The following is an 18,846-nucleotide window of genomic DNA, read 5'->3' on the forward strand; positions in this document are numbered from 1 at the left end:
TGTTCCTTCCTGTTCATTAATATTAGTTCAACCAGTGGTGGTACTGTATATAGTTTTATCATAAGGTTTATCGTATTATGTTATGCTGTGTTTTTCCCCATAAATCATCCTTTTTTTTATTATCCCCATTTTATATCCATAGAAACTAAGAGGAAGAAAATATAAGGAATGGATTCTTATTAAATAAGAATAAAACATTTCCTATGTGGAAAACATAAAATTCCTACATGCCATGCTCTTTTCTTTGGCTAATCATTGTTTCATAATACATAACATGCTTCATAGAAAATATATTTATAAAAGTTGTCTTTAAATAACATAGCGATGAAGTTTAATAAAAAAAGAGTGGGCTGAATTGTCCTTTGAAAAAAACCTCAACGTTTACATTATATATTCAAACCTTCAGGTCAGTCATTAGCTGCGGGGTGGAGGGAGGAGGAAAAGGAAAAGTTTTCCTTGGCTTTTTGTTGGTTGCCAGGAAACATCAAAGGCAGCAGGAACAGATGAAAAAAACAAACAGTTCCACATTGCTGGGCTGGTGGCCTTCCGAGGCAATCACTTCCTTGGGACGGAAACCTATAGGTGTGCCATCTAATGCCTCCAGACAAGAAAATGGGGTTTAAAACCACATCTTACCAGAAGGAAGGTTAGCCAAAGAGATTTCGAGAAGTTGCATTTCTAGTGCATTTAAAATGGGGATTAGAAGCTGCATTCTGTGTCAGTTGCTATAAACATGGGGGAAACTTCATACATTTATAATCAAGCCAGGTTAAACAGACTATAAGAAGGGGGTGTTTTAAAATGATTTGACTGTGAATTTTGAAAATAAACTGTGGAATTAAGGATGTGTGGTGGTTGAGAGCCTTCGGTCCCTACCTCTCGGCCTCAACATTTTGCCTCCCAACTGTGTGCCTTGAAATGCACTTTCACTTTGGAATTCTATTGCTAAGGTGGGTTTCTTCTCAAAGGTACCTGTTGAAGGAAAAAAGAAAAAAAAAAAAACCATATAGAAATAGTTGAAGGCTGCTGAAAAGAGATGAAGCCATGATGAGTTACCAGAACGCTGCGCTTGAGTTGAACAAGGGGTCTCAGCCTGGGCCAAAGGGCCTTGAGAGGACAGAAGGAGTTACTGAAGGTGAAGATCACGGCCCAGCTCTGCTCGAAAACCAGCTCGGGGTGGATGACTTTGTCAAGATACAGAGGGCCTTTGAGGTAAGCGCTCATCATATTTACGGGAGAGTTGGAGCTGTTCATGAAGGAGACTAGGATGAAGCAGAGAGGGCCTTTCCTCTTAAAATTGTTTCTGTGTTTAATGGTTAAAACAGGGCCTTGAAAAGAATTAGGCTCGGATTTAACAACAGAGTCATTTTAGCCCTCAGTTCTTTGGGCCAAATAATATTTACTTTGAAATTGCTGCCATTGAATAATCATTACCATCAAGGAAGGGAAATTCTGGGACAAAACTTTCCTTAGAGATCAATATATTTTTGGAAACCCAAAAGTTATGGCTGTGGATCGGGACAGCCAGATCTCTAAGGTGACTCCCAGTAACAACATGGAAGTAGAATTCTGGAAAGGCAGATGCGCACCTCCAGTTTGCAAAACTTCTCACTGCCTCACCCCAAGTGACACAGCTCCATCTCAAAGCTGATTTTGGCCCTTCATTGTCCCAAGATCCCATGCGAGGGACCAGTCTCCCTCTCTTTTTATAAATATTGGAGCGATGCCAATCAAAACAAAACCTAGTTTTCACTTTAATTTTAGATATAAAATAAACCTTAGGAATTTTAACTATAAATGAAAAATTTCCTTATCTCTATCTTCATTAATTAATTTGAAATTCTGTAGCTATGCATAATGAACAGCATACATCAAAATGATTTTTAGTTTCTCATGAGACTAGGAAGAAGTGCTCTTCCGTGCTGTGGAATTTGGGTAGACGTGAGCCTTCATCCTTTCTACTTCATTATGTTTGCTAAAATATGATCTCGGGGCTTCAGAAGGTCCTCTGGGGGTGCTTGGGAGTATCTGTATTAATTTGAAACAGATGTACAATATTTTAGAATAACACCTTGAAATTAATAAAGGCTGATGAAATCTAATTGGCACAAATTTTAATCTTTAGTGATCCAAAAAAAAGAGTCAGTAACCACTGAAAAACTCTGCTATGCCTTGTTTTATATAACAAGTTAGTAGTATAACAAGTGTACGTTAGTTATATAACAAGCTAGTTGTATAATAAGTTATGAACAAGTTAGATTCTACCAGTATTCTTAAGTTAATGTCTCAATAGTATCAATTATTTTCTTTATAATAGAATCTATCATATTTAGTAACAAAGATATGCTCTGCCCTGCACTTTTCTCATTTTAATCTTCATATATTTGCTATTCATCCAACGCCATTTGTCTGAAAGATTTCATTGCTCTCATGTCCAATGCCCCAAATGAATTTGGCATATTTTGATAGACATAGCAAACATTTTGACAGCTTGAGGACGTTCAAAAAACCATAACAGCAGATTATGACAGCTTTGACTCTGGAATGAAATGAACAGGAACGTGGCAGTTTTGTTCTGGTGCTCAGAACTCAAAGAATTTGAATGGTAGGGTCTGTTAGGAGAGTCAACATTATAGAGTTGATGTGATGGAGAGTGAAACTGCTACAGAAGTTTGGGGGTGGATATTCTTTTCAAACTACTGATTAGTCTGCAGTGAACCCAAGTGAAACGGGACAATTCAACCTCAGGATTTTTGTTTTTTGACTTTAAACATTTCAAAGGCTGGATCACTTATTTTGAAATTACCGGTTGGAAAAGCAGGGACTACTGATGGACAAAGGGAAGAAGAGATTGTAATTCAGAGCTTATATGAACATAGAGAATCTAACGACAATTTTTTTAAAAAAAAATTCAGCTTTGACATATGTTTTCAAGAAAAAATGAAGTCCATCCATTTTTAACAGACACAAAATGGAACAGTCCAATGGCAAATGTGCAAGCAGGACTAAAAGTGAGGCCCTTGAGAAAACATGATTTCCAAACACAGTCTGGACACCTAGAGAAGAATGACACTAGACAATTTCGATGGAGTCCAACCCATCTGTTATGAGCATTAGGCTCGCAGGCCACAGGCCGAGATTGCTGTAAAAGGAAACATTGCATGCAGAGGCTGTCCTGCAACACAGAACTCCAATGGCAGTGATTTGTGGTCCGATCACTAAAGGCATGCTCTTGGAAATGCCAAGATTCTGGCACTAGATCCCTTTCTCCCTTATTTGTTTTTTGTACACAGATTGCTTATTTGGGGCTGAAGAGTTGTCAGATATTAGGGAAAGTCCATCTCCTTAAATAGCAATTGCAATGCTTAACTGGAAGATGAGAAGTTGGATCTTTGAATTGTGTAGCAAGTGTTTCACATATATTTCCAAATGAAGTATTCCATACCATATAAATCTTAGTAGTAACACTTAGGAATAAAGCAAGTAATACTTACATTTATTGTACGATGGTATAAATGGGTCAGAATCATTAGGGTTTAAGAACTAGGAGTTGGACTTCCTGGATTTGAATCCCAGTTTTGCCACTTACAATGTGACTTTGTGCAAATCTCTTAATCTCTGTGGGCCTCAGTTTCTTTTATTTCTCACATGAGGATAAAAGGGGGGTAGTGAAGATTAAATGAGATATTATCCGGAAAGCACTTGGAGGAGTGCTTGACACAGAGTAAGTACTCAGTTAACATTGGTGTTAAATATTTAGTGAGTAGAGATTGACCCACATGGCCTCCAACGTTCTCTTGATTCTAACTCAGTCATTTCCTGAAGAAAATTAAATTTTGAATAACACTCACAACTATGCTTCTACATTCCTTTTGGTTGTGGTGTGAAGTAGAAACAATAAGAATTTATGTAAAGACATAAATTCACAAAGAAGAGTACAAAAGTGTCATCTTTCCATTTCTTATTTTGTATTTTATTAGCATGTGAAAGATTCTAATTTATGTCTTAATCCTCTTCTTTAGAACAAAGAAATTACCTGGATAGAAGTACTAGAAAAGTAACTTGCAGATTTCATTTTCTTTCAAGTGATGGTGTCCAAAAAGCCATATATCAGCCTGAAGGGGCTGAAACTTGTATTATTCATAGAATGTAACATGGTGTTACTCACACTTTCCTGTAGCATTTGCAATGCTTAGAGAAATGACACGGACTCTGGATATTCATATTATTTTGATGTCAACCATATTTTACATTTTCTTAGATACTTCAAAAGCCAGCTATTGTGTGAGGAAGGATGGCTGTGGTTTGCTGATTTTACAGGAATGCTGAGGAGGAGAGATTAAGGTCCAAGGGAAACGGAATTTTAGAAAAACTCCCTTGAGACCCGATGTATATTGACTTTCTTTGGAGAATCTGGCTATGTAGGTGTCTGAGTATTTCTTTCCTTGAATTCTCTATTGCTGACCTCTGCATGCCAGGACATTCTGCTCCTTGATCCTGGATGCCTTGTGGCCTCTTTTGACCTGAGACTATAGTTTGCCTACACTGCTGGACTCACTGGGTTGTGTTCCGACCTGCCTCTGTCATCAACTGTGTCTGTATCACCTCCTGGCACATCTCTTCTGGCCCAGGGTGTGGGCCCAGAGCCAGGGGCAGACCCTACCCTGTCTACTCCATGCTGCCATTTGCCCAAGCCCTGCTAAACCTTTAGCTTAAATAGCTAGAAAGGAAACCTCCTAAACCACGTGTAAAAGGTAAGCTGTTTATGCTCAGAGTAGGAAGGGACAAAACAGTTCAGTGTGAGAAAGGCACAGTAAAAATCCCAGCAGGAAGTCCCCAAGACGTTCAGGGGATTCCCAGAACAGACCTGTTTTGAACAGTACCTAAATGCAATGTGCTTGTGCTAACCTGTTCCCAGGAGATCAGAGAAGTTCAGGAGGCAATTCTGCAGGACCAAAAATTGTGCTTGAGGTGCAATAAAATGATTACATCCTCAGAATTTATGATATACTCATACTTGATTGTTTTATAAAATTCCCAAGATACCTGTAGACAGATTCTCCAGCAGGGCCTGTGAACAATGCTTCTTTGCTCCAACAGGAGAATCAGGAGTATTCTGATACGCTACCAGGCAGGCTAGGCTCTGAGGAGAGCACACAAAGTCTCATTTAGTCTTTTCCTACCATTAGCTTTTGCTCATCTCTGACAAAATGTGAGATAGTCTATGAAGATCATTAAAATGTTTTTTTAGTCAAAACTGATAAAACTGTTAAAAACTCTGTATATCATGTTACCCATTGAAGTTTTAAGCTAGAAAATCTTTATTGTTTTAGGGTATACAATCTGTATAAAATATATACAGTAGCTTATACATGATAGAGGTTTATTTCTTGCTCATATGAGGTAGAAAGCAGATATTTCTCATGATCGGGCAGCTCCAGGTAGGAATTCAGGTACCCAGGCCCCTTCCCTCCATCTTCCACCTTCCATGCTTGCCAAGCATCAAGCTAGTTAGCAGGGGGAAGAGATGAAGGAGCACGTGGGAAAGGTCTGTGTAGATGAGGCTCACATCCCTACTGCAAGGGCAGCTGGAAAGTGTAGACAGTGTGTGCCCAGAAAACAAGTGTGTGCAGACAGGTGTGTGCCCGGAAAATAGTCTCACCTACGATCCTTAGAGTTTAATGGTAGGAAAATTTCTGTCTTCCCTAACAAACCAACCTGCTTTATGTCATAAATTAAGGAGAGTCATGTGCCTGATGGTGTTTGGTATTTTGCTTTCGCTGCCAGGAAGTTCAAAGCTAAATTTAGTGTTCAATGGACACAACTATTTTAACACAGATTTTTCTGGAACAATTATCTGCTATTTTGATTATGTGACTCTTGTTCTTTTATCTTTGCTTTAATGGTCCAACCGCCTATGTACCGTGTGTTGTAACTGCACTACAACTCTTTCTGGAAATCAGTGGAGGTAAAAATGATGAATAAAAAATTAATATCTGTCAAGTATGGCAAGATTTTATAAAGCCCTTCTGTAGGTGTTATGTTATTTGATCCTCTCACCAACCTGGAATATAGTCGGGGCAGACACTTTTATTTCCCATTTACGCATAAGGAGAATGAAGCTGAAAAATATTTAATTGAATTACCCCGTGGGACAGAATCAAGGCTCAGGGATAGATTGTCGACTTTCCTGCCCATTGTCTGGCATGGGCGCCACTTGCCACAAGGCAACCCCCATTTGTGCTGTTGCTCGAAGGAACAGGAATCGAATGGGGTAAAGACTTCATTGACAGAATGAACATGTTAAGTCAATAGCACACAGGTGCTGTGCCCTGTAATTTGGGATTAATGCATAAGCAGCAAATAATCAACAACTCCTACAATAAAATCAATGCAGGGAAAGAGGGAAGAAAAAAGGGAAAAGATAAGAATAAACTATTGCTTTTTTATTATTTTTTCCTTTCTAAAGGCATCTCAGTAGAGGTTTGTAAGAAGGTAAACAGGTAAAACTTAATCTCAGACTCTATTGTATAGTGCAGATTGCAGTCAATTCATCACCTGCTGAACAAAGGCAGCAGGTCAGAGCATTTCTCACCCCACCTCTCTTAGTAGAGTCAGAAAACCTATTTTTGATGGCAGTAGCAAACCAGTGCAGCTCTGCAGGGCCCCCTCCTCAGTGTGAAGGTAATAGCATGGAGACAAACCCAATCCCACTGCAGCTGGCAAGATTGGAAGTGACAGAGGAATGCTCTGGTGGTTTTGTCGGACTTGCTAGAATTCATGGGTGAGGTTAGCAAACGATGTCATCGCCAAAGCACAAGCAAGGAAGTTGTGTGTCAACACACGTGAAAAATTGGTCTTCCTGAACACTTCTGCCTTTGTGTTGAATTTTGTGACAAATTCTAACAGCTTCATACCTTTTCCAATTTCTCTGTGTCGTTTGTGACAAGTGCTTATAAAAATTGATCTGGATCAGAGGGGTGATGAAGAGTGCTTTTGGTGAACAAATGCTTCAACCTTGAGCTAGGGCCAGGACTGGGGCAGAGAGGGCAAACCAAAGGCTTGTTATACAGGAGGGAGAAAGAAGCAAAGACGCATGCCTATTGCTATTCATTTGTAGTGCATCAACTTAGCCACACCTGTGGACCAAAGCATAGCCTACTTTTTCAAATTTTCTGAGAATTAAAAGGAAAAATGAAAAAAACAGACAATGAAAGAACTGTAACTTGTGCCATTTTGACATCATGTTTGTCACGTTTTACCGAGTATGTAGCATACCCAATGATGACACAAGACCCACCAACTCAGTTGCTAAAAATAGGAAGCTTCTGAATTTAAAATAAAATAAAGATAAGAATTTAATAAAATAAAAAATTCAGTTCCTCACAAGCACCAACCACATTTCAAGTCCTCAGTAGCTCCATGTGGCTAGTAGCTGCCATACTGGACTGCACAGATTGCAGAACATTTTCATCATTGCCGAAAGTTCTATTGGACAATGCTGTTTGGGATCCTTCTCATGGCATCCTGCTAACTTGTTCCATTTCCTCTCTCTGGCCACATTTATACGGCCAAGGGGCTATTCTCAGTGGCTTAATCCCCCTAGAAGCATATCAGACCGCTCATCATACCTCACGGCCTGGAGGCCGAACTGATTCTTGGCCTCAGAGATACCAGAAAATATTGGAAAATTATTCCCTAGAAAATTTTCTCTCTAGTCTATGACCTCTGTTTCCACATTCCTTCCCTAGGACTGTAAAGAATGGGGACATCCATTCCTTTCAGGGGAATCTTTCCCTTCCCCTCCAAGCCGCTTTCCCCTCCTCACAGTTATTTCGTCTGGATTTACGGTTCCAACAAGTCAGTCACAAAATTATCTAACACTGGAACATGACCCAAATTGTTTCAGTCATGCTGGTGGTGTTTTAGTTACTTGAATGCTTTAATGGTGTTCTTGTTTCAGGGCCTATCAAATGCTGTGTCTCCTGGCACTCCTCACACCCCAATTTCCCAGCTAACTCCTACTCGTACTTCATGTTTAAATATCACTCTCTTGGGAAAGTCTTCACTCACCACCCAGACTGGATTAGCAACTTACCGGGACCCTGTTTCTCTTTTCATTGCTTCTTGTATGTTCTTTTTGTTGCTCTAATGATGGTGCTCTGATTACTACAAAGCCAGTATTTATTTAAAGCCAAGTAGAAGGGTGAGGCAGGTAGAGAGGTCAGTGTGAGATCCATAGATCCTGGAGGGCAGAGACCACGGCACAAATGAGGGATCTGGTGGGGAGAGAGAGTGTCTAAGATGAGATCTTAGGGGAAACCTCCAGGGGATAGAGAAACAGCTGGAGCAGATACAATAAATAAAGAAGCAGGTTTATTTCCTGGAATTAGACGTACGAGAAGCAAACACAGAACAGGAGGATATAGCCAGTCAGATACAATTTTGTTCATTTTTATGATTCCTGTTTACTTAACAGTCCCTTTATGATTAAAAAAAAGAAAGAATACATTTTCTCATTGTAAAAAATCAAAATTACACATGAAATTCCCCTCTTTCTACGGCCCATTCTCAGCCACTGCACCGCCCTGGGTAACTGCTCGTCATGTTGCATCTTTCCAGTGTATTTTTAATACATTTCTATCCATATATGCTCATATACATATTGCATATAGTTTTATTTTACATATAATATATTTATATATATTATTGTATTTTATGCATTCAGGGAAGAATGCCACATAAATCGATGCTAATCACATGAAAAGATACTCATCTCATTAGGAATTTGATTTGAAACTCTAACTGAAAAGAAGACATTCTTTTTCATTCATCAGTTTGCCAAATATTAAAAAGATCAATAACATTTATTGTTGGCAAATAATCAGGGAAATGGACACACTTACTAAGATTGTAAATTGTCAAAGCTTTTTTGGTAGGCAATTTTCCAGAATATATCAAATGTAAAAATGTATCAAATGTATGCTTTTTGAACCAGAAAGTCCAGTTCTACAAGCTACTCTAAATGAATTATAACATGTGCATAAAAAATATATGTGCAAGGACATTCATTGTAATGTTGTCTATAAAATGGAATATTTAAGAAACCCAAATATTCATCAATAAATGAATGGATAAATAAATTATGGTATACTCTTACTACTCAGCTATTAAAAGAATAAGAAAGGTGTATAAAATTGCCAAGATTTACTGTTCAGTGAAAATAATACAATTGCAGAAAAATGCATAATCATATTCTAAATGAAAAATGTGTGTGCATTTGTGTGTATGTAGAGGTATCGACTAGGGAAAAATAGAACTTGTTTGTAACTGGATAAGCTATAGCAAATGGTTTTGTGGGCACCTCATCTATACATAATTCAATATTAACTGTTATTAAAATGTCAGCATTTCTTAATAACCTAAAGAATCTGTGGTACTATTCTAAATGTCTGTCTAACGATGCTGAATTTAAAAGCAGTACCTTTTATAGACACTTGGTCCTCCTAGTAAGTAGCGTTTCTCCATCAGCTTCCTTTCACTGAATTTTAGCACTGAGAGGGGATGGAGAAGTGCGTCATTGCCCTCATTTTACAGGCGAGGAAACAAAACTCTAAACAAAGGGATTTGTCCAAGTCCCTTCGAGTTGTTGGCAGAGCCAGAACATCGCCCCAAGTGGGCTCATATCCATTTTTGTGTCCCTTAACAAACAACCCTAAACTTAACTCTACTCAAACTTATTTCTAATTTTCCAATGTTATTTTACACAGTGTTACTCTATAACCTGGCCATTGTTCACTCCTCTGACCCCCTCCCCAAACTAGCTATATTATTGGTAGAACGGATGAGCAGCTCTTCTACAATATGGAAGAGCATGTTAACAATATATTCGTTCATTTACTCATTCTTCCAACAGATATTTATTAAATGTCTGCCCTCTGGAATTTGGAAACCACTTAGAGCCAGACCTTCCCTCACCAAGGGGTATACCAACAAGCAAACCCACAGTAACTCGGTAATCGCTCAGTGCCCTGAGGAGAGAACAGTGTCGGGGAGCACATGGCTCACACTGGGGAGGGGACTCCAGGAAGGCTTCCTGGAGGAAGTAACATCCCAGCTGCCATCTGCTGCAAGGGCATCACACGGGCAGGTGAATGGGGGTTGGGGAAGTCGTTTTCTGGAAAAAGGATACCAAGGGCAGAGTTCTCTTGGGCAGAGCAGCGTGGTGCTTTCAGGGATCCATTTGCAGGAGTCAGATAACTCATCCATAAAGGGGAAAAGAACAGAAGATGAGGCTGGACCACCAAGCTGGAACCATCAGCAGGCCCTTAGGGAGCTGTGTTAGAAACTGACATTTATTTTAGGGGCTGTAGAGAGACACTGTTTTCATCATGGAAGTGACATGATGGGATTGGTATTTTGGAAATGATAACTAAGGCCGTGTTTTTTTGAGAATGGTTTAGGGTGGGAGCAGGACAGAGAGGAGGCAGAAAGGGCACTTAGAAGGCTGGGACAGGGGCCTGCAGGGGCAGAAGAGATGAGTGGAGAGATTCAAGTGATATTCAGGAGCTACAGTGCACAGGACTTGTTGACCAATTGAGTGTGCTGAGTAAGGTAGTAACATGTATTGAGTTAGGGAACATAGGCGGAGAAGCGAGTACTTTTTCCCCTTGAACTTTTTATTTTGAAAAATGTCAAACCTACAGAAGTGTTGAAAGTGGAAAGATGAGTACAGTGAATACTCATATACCCTCCATCAGGATTCAACACTTGTTAACATTTTTCTGTATTTGTTTTATCTTTCTCTCTCTCTGTGTATATACATACATGGTATCTTACTTCATTCAGGTTTCTGTAACAAAATACCACAGACTGGGTAGCTTATGAACAATGGAAATGTATTTCTCACAGTTCTGGAAGCTTGAAGTCAGAGATGAGGGTGCCAGCATGGTAGGGTGAGAGCCCTCTTCCAGGTTGCAGACTTCTCATTGTGTCCTCACATGGTGGAAAGGGTTAGAGAGCTCAGTGGGGTCTCTTACAAGAGCACTAATCCCGTTCATGAGGGCTCCACAACCCAATCACTTCCCAAAGGCCCCACCTCCTAAGGCCATGGCATTGAATGTTAGGATTCCAACCCGTGGATTTGGGGGAACATAAACATACAAACATAGCACATGGTTTTACCTCAATCATTTAAAAGTAAGTTCAGATATCATGAAAGTTTACTACTAATTAGTTCAAAATCTATCGCCTAGGAACAAGGGCATTCTTCCAAATAACCATAAGAAAATGATCATACCAAGGAAATGTAACTTCATACATTACCTAATAAAAATGTCTATGTTAAAATATTCTCATCTCTCCTAGTAATGTCTGTTATAGTTTTTTTCTTTTTAATTACAGATTTAATCCAGGATCACACATTTACTTTCGTTGACGTGTCTCTTTGGTTTCCTTCTAGAAGAGTTCCTCTACATTTTCTCATCTATCATGACATGGACATTTTTGAAGAGTCGTTTCAGATGTCTAAAGCATCTCACAATCTGGATTCTTTAATTTATTATTCGCTATTAGATGCAAGTTTAACATATTTGGCAAGGATATTGTATAAGAGATGTTATGTCCACCTCTTACACAACAATCGGGGACACATCATGTCAATTTGTCCTTTTATTGGTGATGCTATAAGTTGGATCCCTTGACTGAAGTGGTTCTGCTAGAGTTCTGCTTTGTAAAGGTACCTGTAGGGTGATACTTTGATACTGTGTTGTAGGATTTTTCAACAAGTTTCCATTGGTTTGAGCATTGCTTGATGGTTTTTGCTTGAAACTATGACTACATTGGTGGTTGGGAAATGGTGACAAATTCTATTGATTGTTATTTATTTTCAATACAGTGTTTCTGTGTAAGAGAGAGCCTTCTTCTTTTTCACTCCCTTCTCTTTCTCCTTCTCATTCTCTTTCTCTGTATATCTTGAGTGTTACTACAGACTCTGGATTCATTTATTCTATTCAATGCACTATCATCTATTACCATCATTATTATTTCTGATACTAAATTTGCTCCAAAGTTGGCCTTGTGAGCCCCTTCAGGTCGGCTCCTCTGTCCTTTTTAACATGTTTCCATCCATCTTTTATCACCTCCTTGCTTTCTAGCACAAGATTATGTTTCTGCCCTAGACCTGGAGTCAGCTCTTTCTCCAGGAATCCTCAGCACCTTTAATTGGAGAATGGTATTTAAAAAAGCAAGATCTGGGTAGTTCTGTGCTGATTGCTATTGGGGTGTCATTGCTTTGAGCCCTTTCCAATTGCAGAGCTAGAATATATATCTATCTGCACATATATATATATATATTTTAAATAATGAATTAATACTAATATCTCCAACTCAATTCCACCATCATAGAGTTCTTTCCCATCCTCTGCCATTCCATATTTGTATCATTTGTATTCTGTTCTCTCACATTTTGAACCTTTGTTCCAGCAGCTTCAATATATTTACTCATATGATCTACTCCATTATACATACAAGATAGTTTCAGAATTACTACATCATGTGTGATATTGAGTATCCACTGAAATTGGTTTGTTCACCATTTACATTAATGAGCATTTAAATGCAAAAGATATCATTTCAAGTGACTTAATGTGAATGAATAAAAGTCAACCGTATTGGATTAAAAAAATTTGGAGGAAGAGGAAGTCAGAGAGATTTGAAACAGAAGAATTCGATGCGTGGTTGCTGGCTTGAAGATGCAGGGGTCATGTGGGAAGCATGAGAAGGAAATTTATTCTACCAACACTCTGAATGAGCTGAGAAGCAGATTCTTCAGTAAGGAAAGCCACTCTGCCAACACCTTCACTTTTGCCTTGTGAGACCCACAGCAGAGAACCCAATTGACTCTGCTTAGGCTTCTGACCCAGGCAAACTGTGTGGTAATAAAATGGGCATTTTAACCATGGCTCCTTCCTGCAAAAAGTCAATTCTCTAAAGAAAAAAATAGTCAAATTCAGGATTTTTTGCAGTTTATTTTTTTCCTTACATTATATTTCACTATGGGTACATGGTCAGAGAACTGGGCTTAAGGGTTACTAAAATTAATTTCTCTTATCATTTGGTTATGTTATTGGTTTGTTGCACAGTTAGGTCAGTAGGTATGAAATTTCAGGTTTTAAGAAAATTCTTGTTTTAATTTCATTTTGTTGATTATGTAAAACATTTTATTAGCATAAATTTCGTCCTGTTCAAAATGTCCAAAGGACATTTGGTCCACACCACAAGGTCCTTAATATCTGGTCCTGTCAAAAGCCATTTGGTGTGGACCAAAGGATCCACTTTGCCAAATATCAGCCACATTACTTTGGGAAAGTTGGTATGAGGCATTACCACTTAAAGAGGAACCAGAGCTGCTGCGAAACACAAGACTGGAGCTGCTCCCATCATTGATGTTGTGCAATCAGACTACTATAAAGTACCGGGGAAGGGAAGCCTCCCAAAGCAACCTGTCAAGGTGAAGGCCAAATTCATCAGTGGAATACCTGAGGAGGAGATTAAGGGTGTGTGTGTATGTGGGGGCTGTGTCCTGGTGGCTTGAAGCCACATGGTGGGAAGTTCATCAAATGCTAACAAGTGTTTAAAATATACATAATTTTAGCTATATTGTTTGTGGAATTTTCTCAATGGCCCCTTATTGCCATGCCACCCTCTGCCATCTTGCTGTCTCCCATTCTATCCCCCTCCTCTTTGTGCCATTATTCTCTTCTCTCCCCATCAGTCTAATCAAACAACACAACCAAATCAATAAAAATGAATATCAAATTCTTCTCCTTTCCTTTAGAGCAGCTTGAACCTTTTTCTTTCTTGATTGATGTCTTACACATATCTCAGGTTTTGCTCTCCAACTAAACGGGAATCTCAAGAAATTTTCTTAAGCAAAGATATTTTGGCACCAAATATTAACTTGATAGATTTTTTGCCTTATAAGAACTGGAACAAATCCACTGAAAGATTTAGTTCTAGCTTTTTAGTCTTCTTGGTAAGAGCAGCTTCAGTGGAGGAGAAAGGAAAGAAGCTGGATTGCAATAGGTTGAGAAAGTTGGAGGAGAGGAAATTGAGAAAATGTGTGAACGTGATTCCTTCAAGATGGCTGTTTGAAAAGAGAAGGATAGGGTAGTAGCTAAAGGCAGATGGTAAGATATTTAACGATTTAAGTGACTTGATTACTTTTAAACGCTGATGCCACGCTCCAGAGTGCTAGTGTCTCCTGGAGGGGAGCTTTACACATGTCTAGTGCCTGGTTTTTGTGGCTGATGCCCAGGGGATGCCCCTTGATTGCCTCACTCTGATGGCTGGTGGGACTTATGTTCCTGGTCCCACAGGACTGCAGCAACTGGAGCGACAGTTCTTGGCAGGCCACCACCCCCATGGCACTGCACAGACTGCAGACTGAGGCCCACCCCCCAGTCTTTCTGTGAAGGAGGATACTTTCCTTGTCTTGGAGCTTCAGACTGAGGGGCATGCTTCAGGTTTGGCATATATTTAGTGGCCTACAGAGCTATTTTTGAGGAACGTAGGCTGGTGGACACCATCTCGGCACTCTCCTTCTGCTTTATTCTGGCTTGTTGATATCTCTCAGAAAGAAGCTTATGCACTCATTTAGAGCCTTGATTTTTACAATTGCCGCCAAGGGGACACCTCTAGATTTCTTGGCTCTGGTGGCCAGGGGGGCTTATGCTTACAGCCCCTCAAGACTGTATATATTTGCATATTTTTATAAGGTGCTGCCTGAGGGTCTGGCTTCCAGTCAGCTTGAATCTAGGTGTTGAGATCCTCCTCCTCGGGGCCTTGATAGGTCTTAGCACATCCTCAGCTACTGGTCACTATTAAAAATTTAATAGGCTACTTGGACAGGAACAGAGGCTTGAGAGATGACCAAGAGCTGGGAAAGGGTTGAACAACAAGTTTCAACTCCTACATGAGGCCACTCCTTCAAGACTGAGAGAGGTGGTTGTTTCATTTACTGTATAGAAATCAACACAGAGAGCCAAGGAAAATGAAAAAAAGGACATGTTCCAAATGAAACAACAAGATAAAACCTCAGAAGAAAACTTAATAAAATGAAGATAAGTAATTTATCTGATAAAAAGTTCAAAGTAATGGTCATAAAGATTCTCACCAAACTGGGCGAAAGAATGGGTGAACATAGTGAGAACTTCAACAAAGAAATGGAAAATATAATAAAGTACCAAATAGACGTCACAGAGCTGAAGAATACAATAACTGAACTGAAAAACACATTAGAGAGGTTCAACAGCAGATTAGATGAAGAAGAAGAAATAATCAGTCAACTCAGTGACAAGGCCGTGGAACTTACTCAATCAGAGCACCAAAAAGAGAAAAGAATGAAAAAATGGGAAGATAGCTTAAGGGACTTGTGAGACAATGTCAAATGGACTAACATTCACATTATAAGGCACCTGGAAGGAGAAGAGAGAAAGAAAGGGGCAGAAATCTTACTTGAGGAAATAACGGCTGAAAAATTCCCTACCTTGGGGAAAGAAACAGACATCCAGATCCAGGAAGTCCAGAGTGTTCCAAAGCAAATGAACCCAAAGAGACCCACACCAAGATACATTATAATTAAAATCTCAAAAGTTAAAGACAAAGAGAGAATATTAAAAGCATCAAGAATAAAACAACTTGTTACATACAAGGGAACCCCCATAAGACTTCCAGTAGATTTTTCAGCACAAACTTTGCAGGCTGGAAGGGAGTGCCATAATATATTCAGTGCTGAAAGAAAAAAACTACCAACCAAGAATTACTCTGCCCAGCAAAGTTATCATTCAGAATTGAAAAAGAGATATAAGTTTTCCAGACAAGCAAAAGCTCAAGGAGTACATCACCACTAAACCAGCCTTATAAAAAATGTTAAACAGACTTCTTTAAGCTGAAAAGAAAAGGGTGTTAATTAGTAAGAAGAACACATATGAAAGAATAAATCTCACTGGAGAAGTAAATATATAGTAAAGGTAGTGGATTAATTACTTATTAAGCTAGTATGAAGAATAAAAGACAAAGTAGTAAAAATAACTATGATTACATTAATTACTTAAGGGATACACAAGATAAAAAATGTAAAATGTGACATCTAAAACATAAAATGTTGGGGGAGGATAGTAAAAATATTGAGCTTTACACTGGGGTCAAACTTAAATTGTTATCAACTTAAAATAGACTGTTATAGATAAAGTTGTTATATGTAAACTTCATGGTAACCACAAAGCAAAAACATATAGTAAATACGCAAAAGATAAAGAGAAAGAAATATAAGCATACCACTAACAGAAGTCAAACCACAAAGGAAGAGAGCAAGAGAAGAAGAAAGGAACAGAGAGGAACTATAAAAAGAGCTAGAAAACAATTAACAAAATGGCAAGAAGTACATACCTATCAATAATTACTTTCTATGTAAATGGACTAAATACTCCACTGAAAAGACATAGAGTGACTGAATGGATAAGAAAGCAAGACCTATGTCTATGTGCTGCCTACAAGAAAAACACCTTAGATGTAAGGACACACACAGACTAAAAGTGAAGGCATGGAAAAAGGTATTCTATGAAAACCAAAAGAAAGCTGGAGTAGCTATCCTTATATCTGACAAAATAGACTTTAAAACAAAGACTTTAATAGGACACAAAGAAGGACATTAAATAACAATAAAGGGGTTAATCCAACAAGAGGATATAACATTTGTAAATATTTATGCACCCAACATAGGAGCACCTAAATATATAAAGCAAATATTAACAGACATAAAGGGAGAAATAGACAGCAATACAATAATATTAGGGGACTTTAATACCCCACTGACATCAATTGATAGATTATCCAGACAGAAAATCAATCAGGAAACATCAGCCTTAAATGACATGTTAGACGAGATGGACTTAACAATTACTTACAGAATATTCCATCCAAAAGTAACAGAATACACATTCTTCTCAAGTGCAGTGGAACATTTTCCAAGGTAGATCATATGTTAGGCTATAAAACAAATCTTCATAAAATTAAGAGGATTGGAATCATCTCAAGTGTCTTTTTACAATCACAACAGTAAAAAACTAGAAATTAATTACATGAAGAAAACTGGAAAATTTAAAAATATGTGGAGATTAAACAAGATACTGCTGAATAACCAATGAGTCACAGAAGAAATCAAAAGAGAAATAAAAAATACCTTGAGACAAATAAAAATAGAAGTGTAACATATGCCTAAATTTATGGAATGCAGCAAAAGCAGTTTTAAGAGGGAAGTTCATAACAATAAATGCCTACCTCAAGAAACATGAAAAGTCTCAAGTAAACAACCTAACTTTACACTTCAAGGAGCTATAAAAAGAACAAATGAAGCCCAACATTAGTAGAAGAAAGGAAATAGCAAAGATTAGAGCAAACTTAAATGAAATAGAGACTAAAAAGACAATAGACAAGATCAATGAAACTAAGAGCTGGTTCTTTGAAAAGACAAACAAAATTGACAAAACTTTAGCTAGACTCACCAAGAAAAAAGAGAGAGGACTCAAATAAATAAAGTCAGAAATGAAAGAGGAGATGTTACAACTGATACCACAGAAATACAAAAGGATCATAAGAGACTACTATGAACAATTATATGCCAACATATTGGAAAACGTACAAGAAATGCATAAATTCCTAGGATTCAGCCTATTCAGACTGAATCATGACGAAATATAAATTATGAACAGACCAATTACTAACGAGGAGATTGAATCAGTAATCAAAACCTCCCAAAAAACCAAAGCCCAGGACCAGATGTCTTCACTGGTGAATTCTACCAAACATTCAAAGAAAAAGCAATACCAATCCTTCTCAAACTCTTTAAAAAATAAAAGAGGGGGAAACTCTTGCAAACACGTTTTACAAGGCCAACATTATCCCGATACCAAAACCAGACAAGCCAGACAAGGATACCACAACAAAATAAAATTACAGGCTAATATCCCCGATGAACGTAGATGCAAAAATCCTCAACAAAATGCTAGTAAAGTGAATTCAACAATACATTGAGAAGATCATACACCATGATCAAGTGAGATTTATTCCAGGGATGCAAGACTGGTTCAGCATCTGCAAATCAATCAATGTGATGCACCACATTAACAAAATGAAGGATAAAAATCATATAATCATTTCAATAGATGCAGGAAAAGCATTTAACAAAATTCACCATCTATCTACGATAAAAAACTTCAACAAAGTGGGTATAGAGGGAACATACTTCAACATAATAAAGGCCATATATGGCAAGTCCACAGTTAACATCATACTCACAGGTGAAAAACTGAAAGCTTTACCTCTAAGATCAGGGACAAGAAAAGGATAACCACTCTCACCACTTTTATTCAACACAGTATTGGAAGTCCTAGCCAGAGCAATTAAGCAAGAAAAAAGAAAAGCCATCCAAATTGGAAAGGAAGAAGTAAAACTGTCACTATTTGCAAATGACATGATATTATATGGAGAAAACCCTAGAGACTCCATCAAAAAACTGTTAGAACTAATAAAAAAATTCAGTAAAGATGCAGAATACAAAATCAATACACAAAAATCTGTGGTGTTCCTTTACGCTAATAATGAACTATCAGAAAGAGAAATTAAGAAAACAATTCCATTTACAATTCCATCAAAAAAGAAAAGAATAAAATACCTAGCAATAAATTTAACCATGGAGGTAAAAGACCTGAATATTGAAAACTACAAGACATTAATGAAAGAAATTAAGGACGAAACAAATAAATGGAAAGAGATTCTGTGCTCACG

The 18,846-nt window shown here is 38.2% G+C and overlaps 1 protein-coding gene across 1 annotated transcript in view; it reads left to right on the top strand.

The window, feature by feature from the left end:
* Positions 1-519: 519 nt before the first annotated feature.
* WDR49 (WD repeat domain 49) overlaps positions 520-18,846 on the top strand; it is a 523,215-nt gene continuing 504,888 nt past the window's right edge. Inside the window, 1 exon segment of the mRNA XM_070509548.1 lies at positions 520-1,212. Within this exon segment, the coding sequence (XP_070365649.1) occupies positions 1,045-1,212 (168 nt within the window). The 5' untranslated portion in view covers positions 520-1,044.

The sequence above is a fragment of the Equus asinus genome, chromosome 5 (assembly GCF_041296235.1).
Source record: "Equus asinus isolate D_3611 breed Donkey chromosome 5, EquAss-T2T_v2, whole genome shotgun sequence".
Taxonomy (NCBI): Eukaryota; Metazoa; Chordata; class Mammalia; order Perissodactyla; family Equidae; genus Equus; species Equus asinus.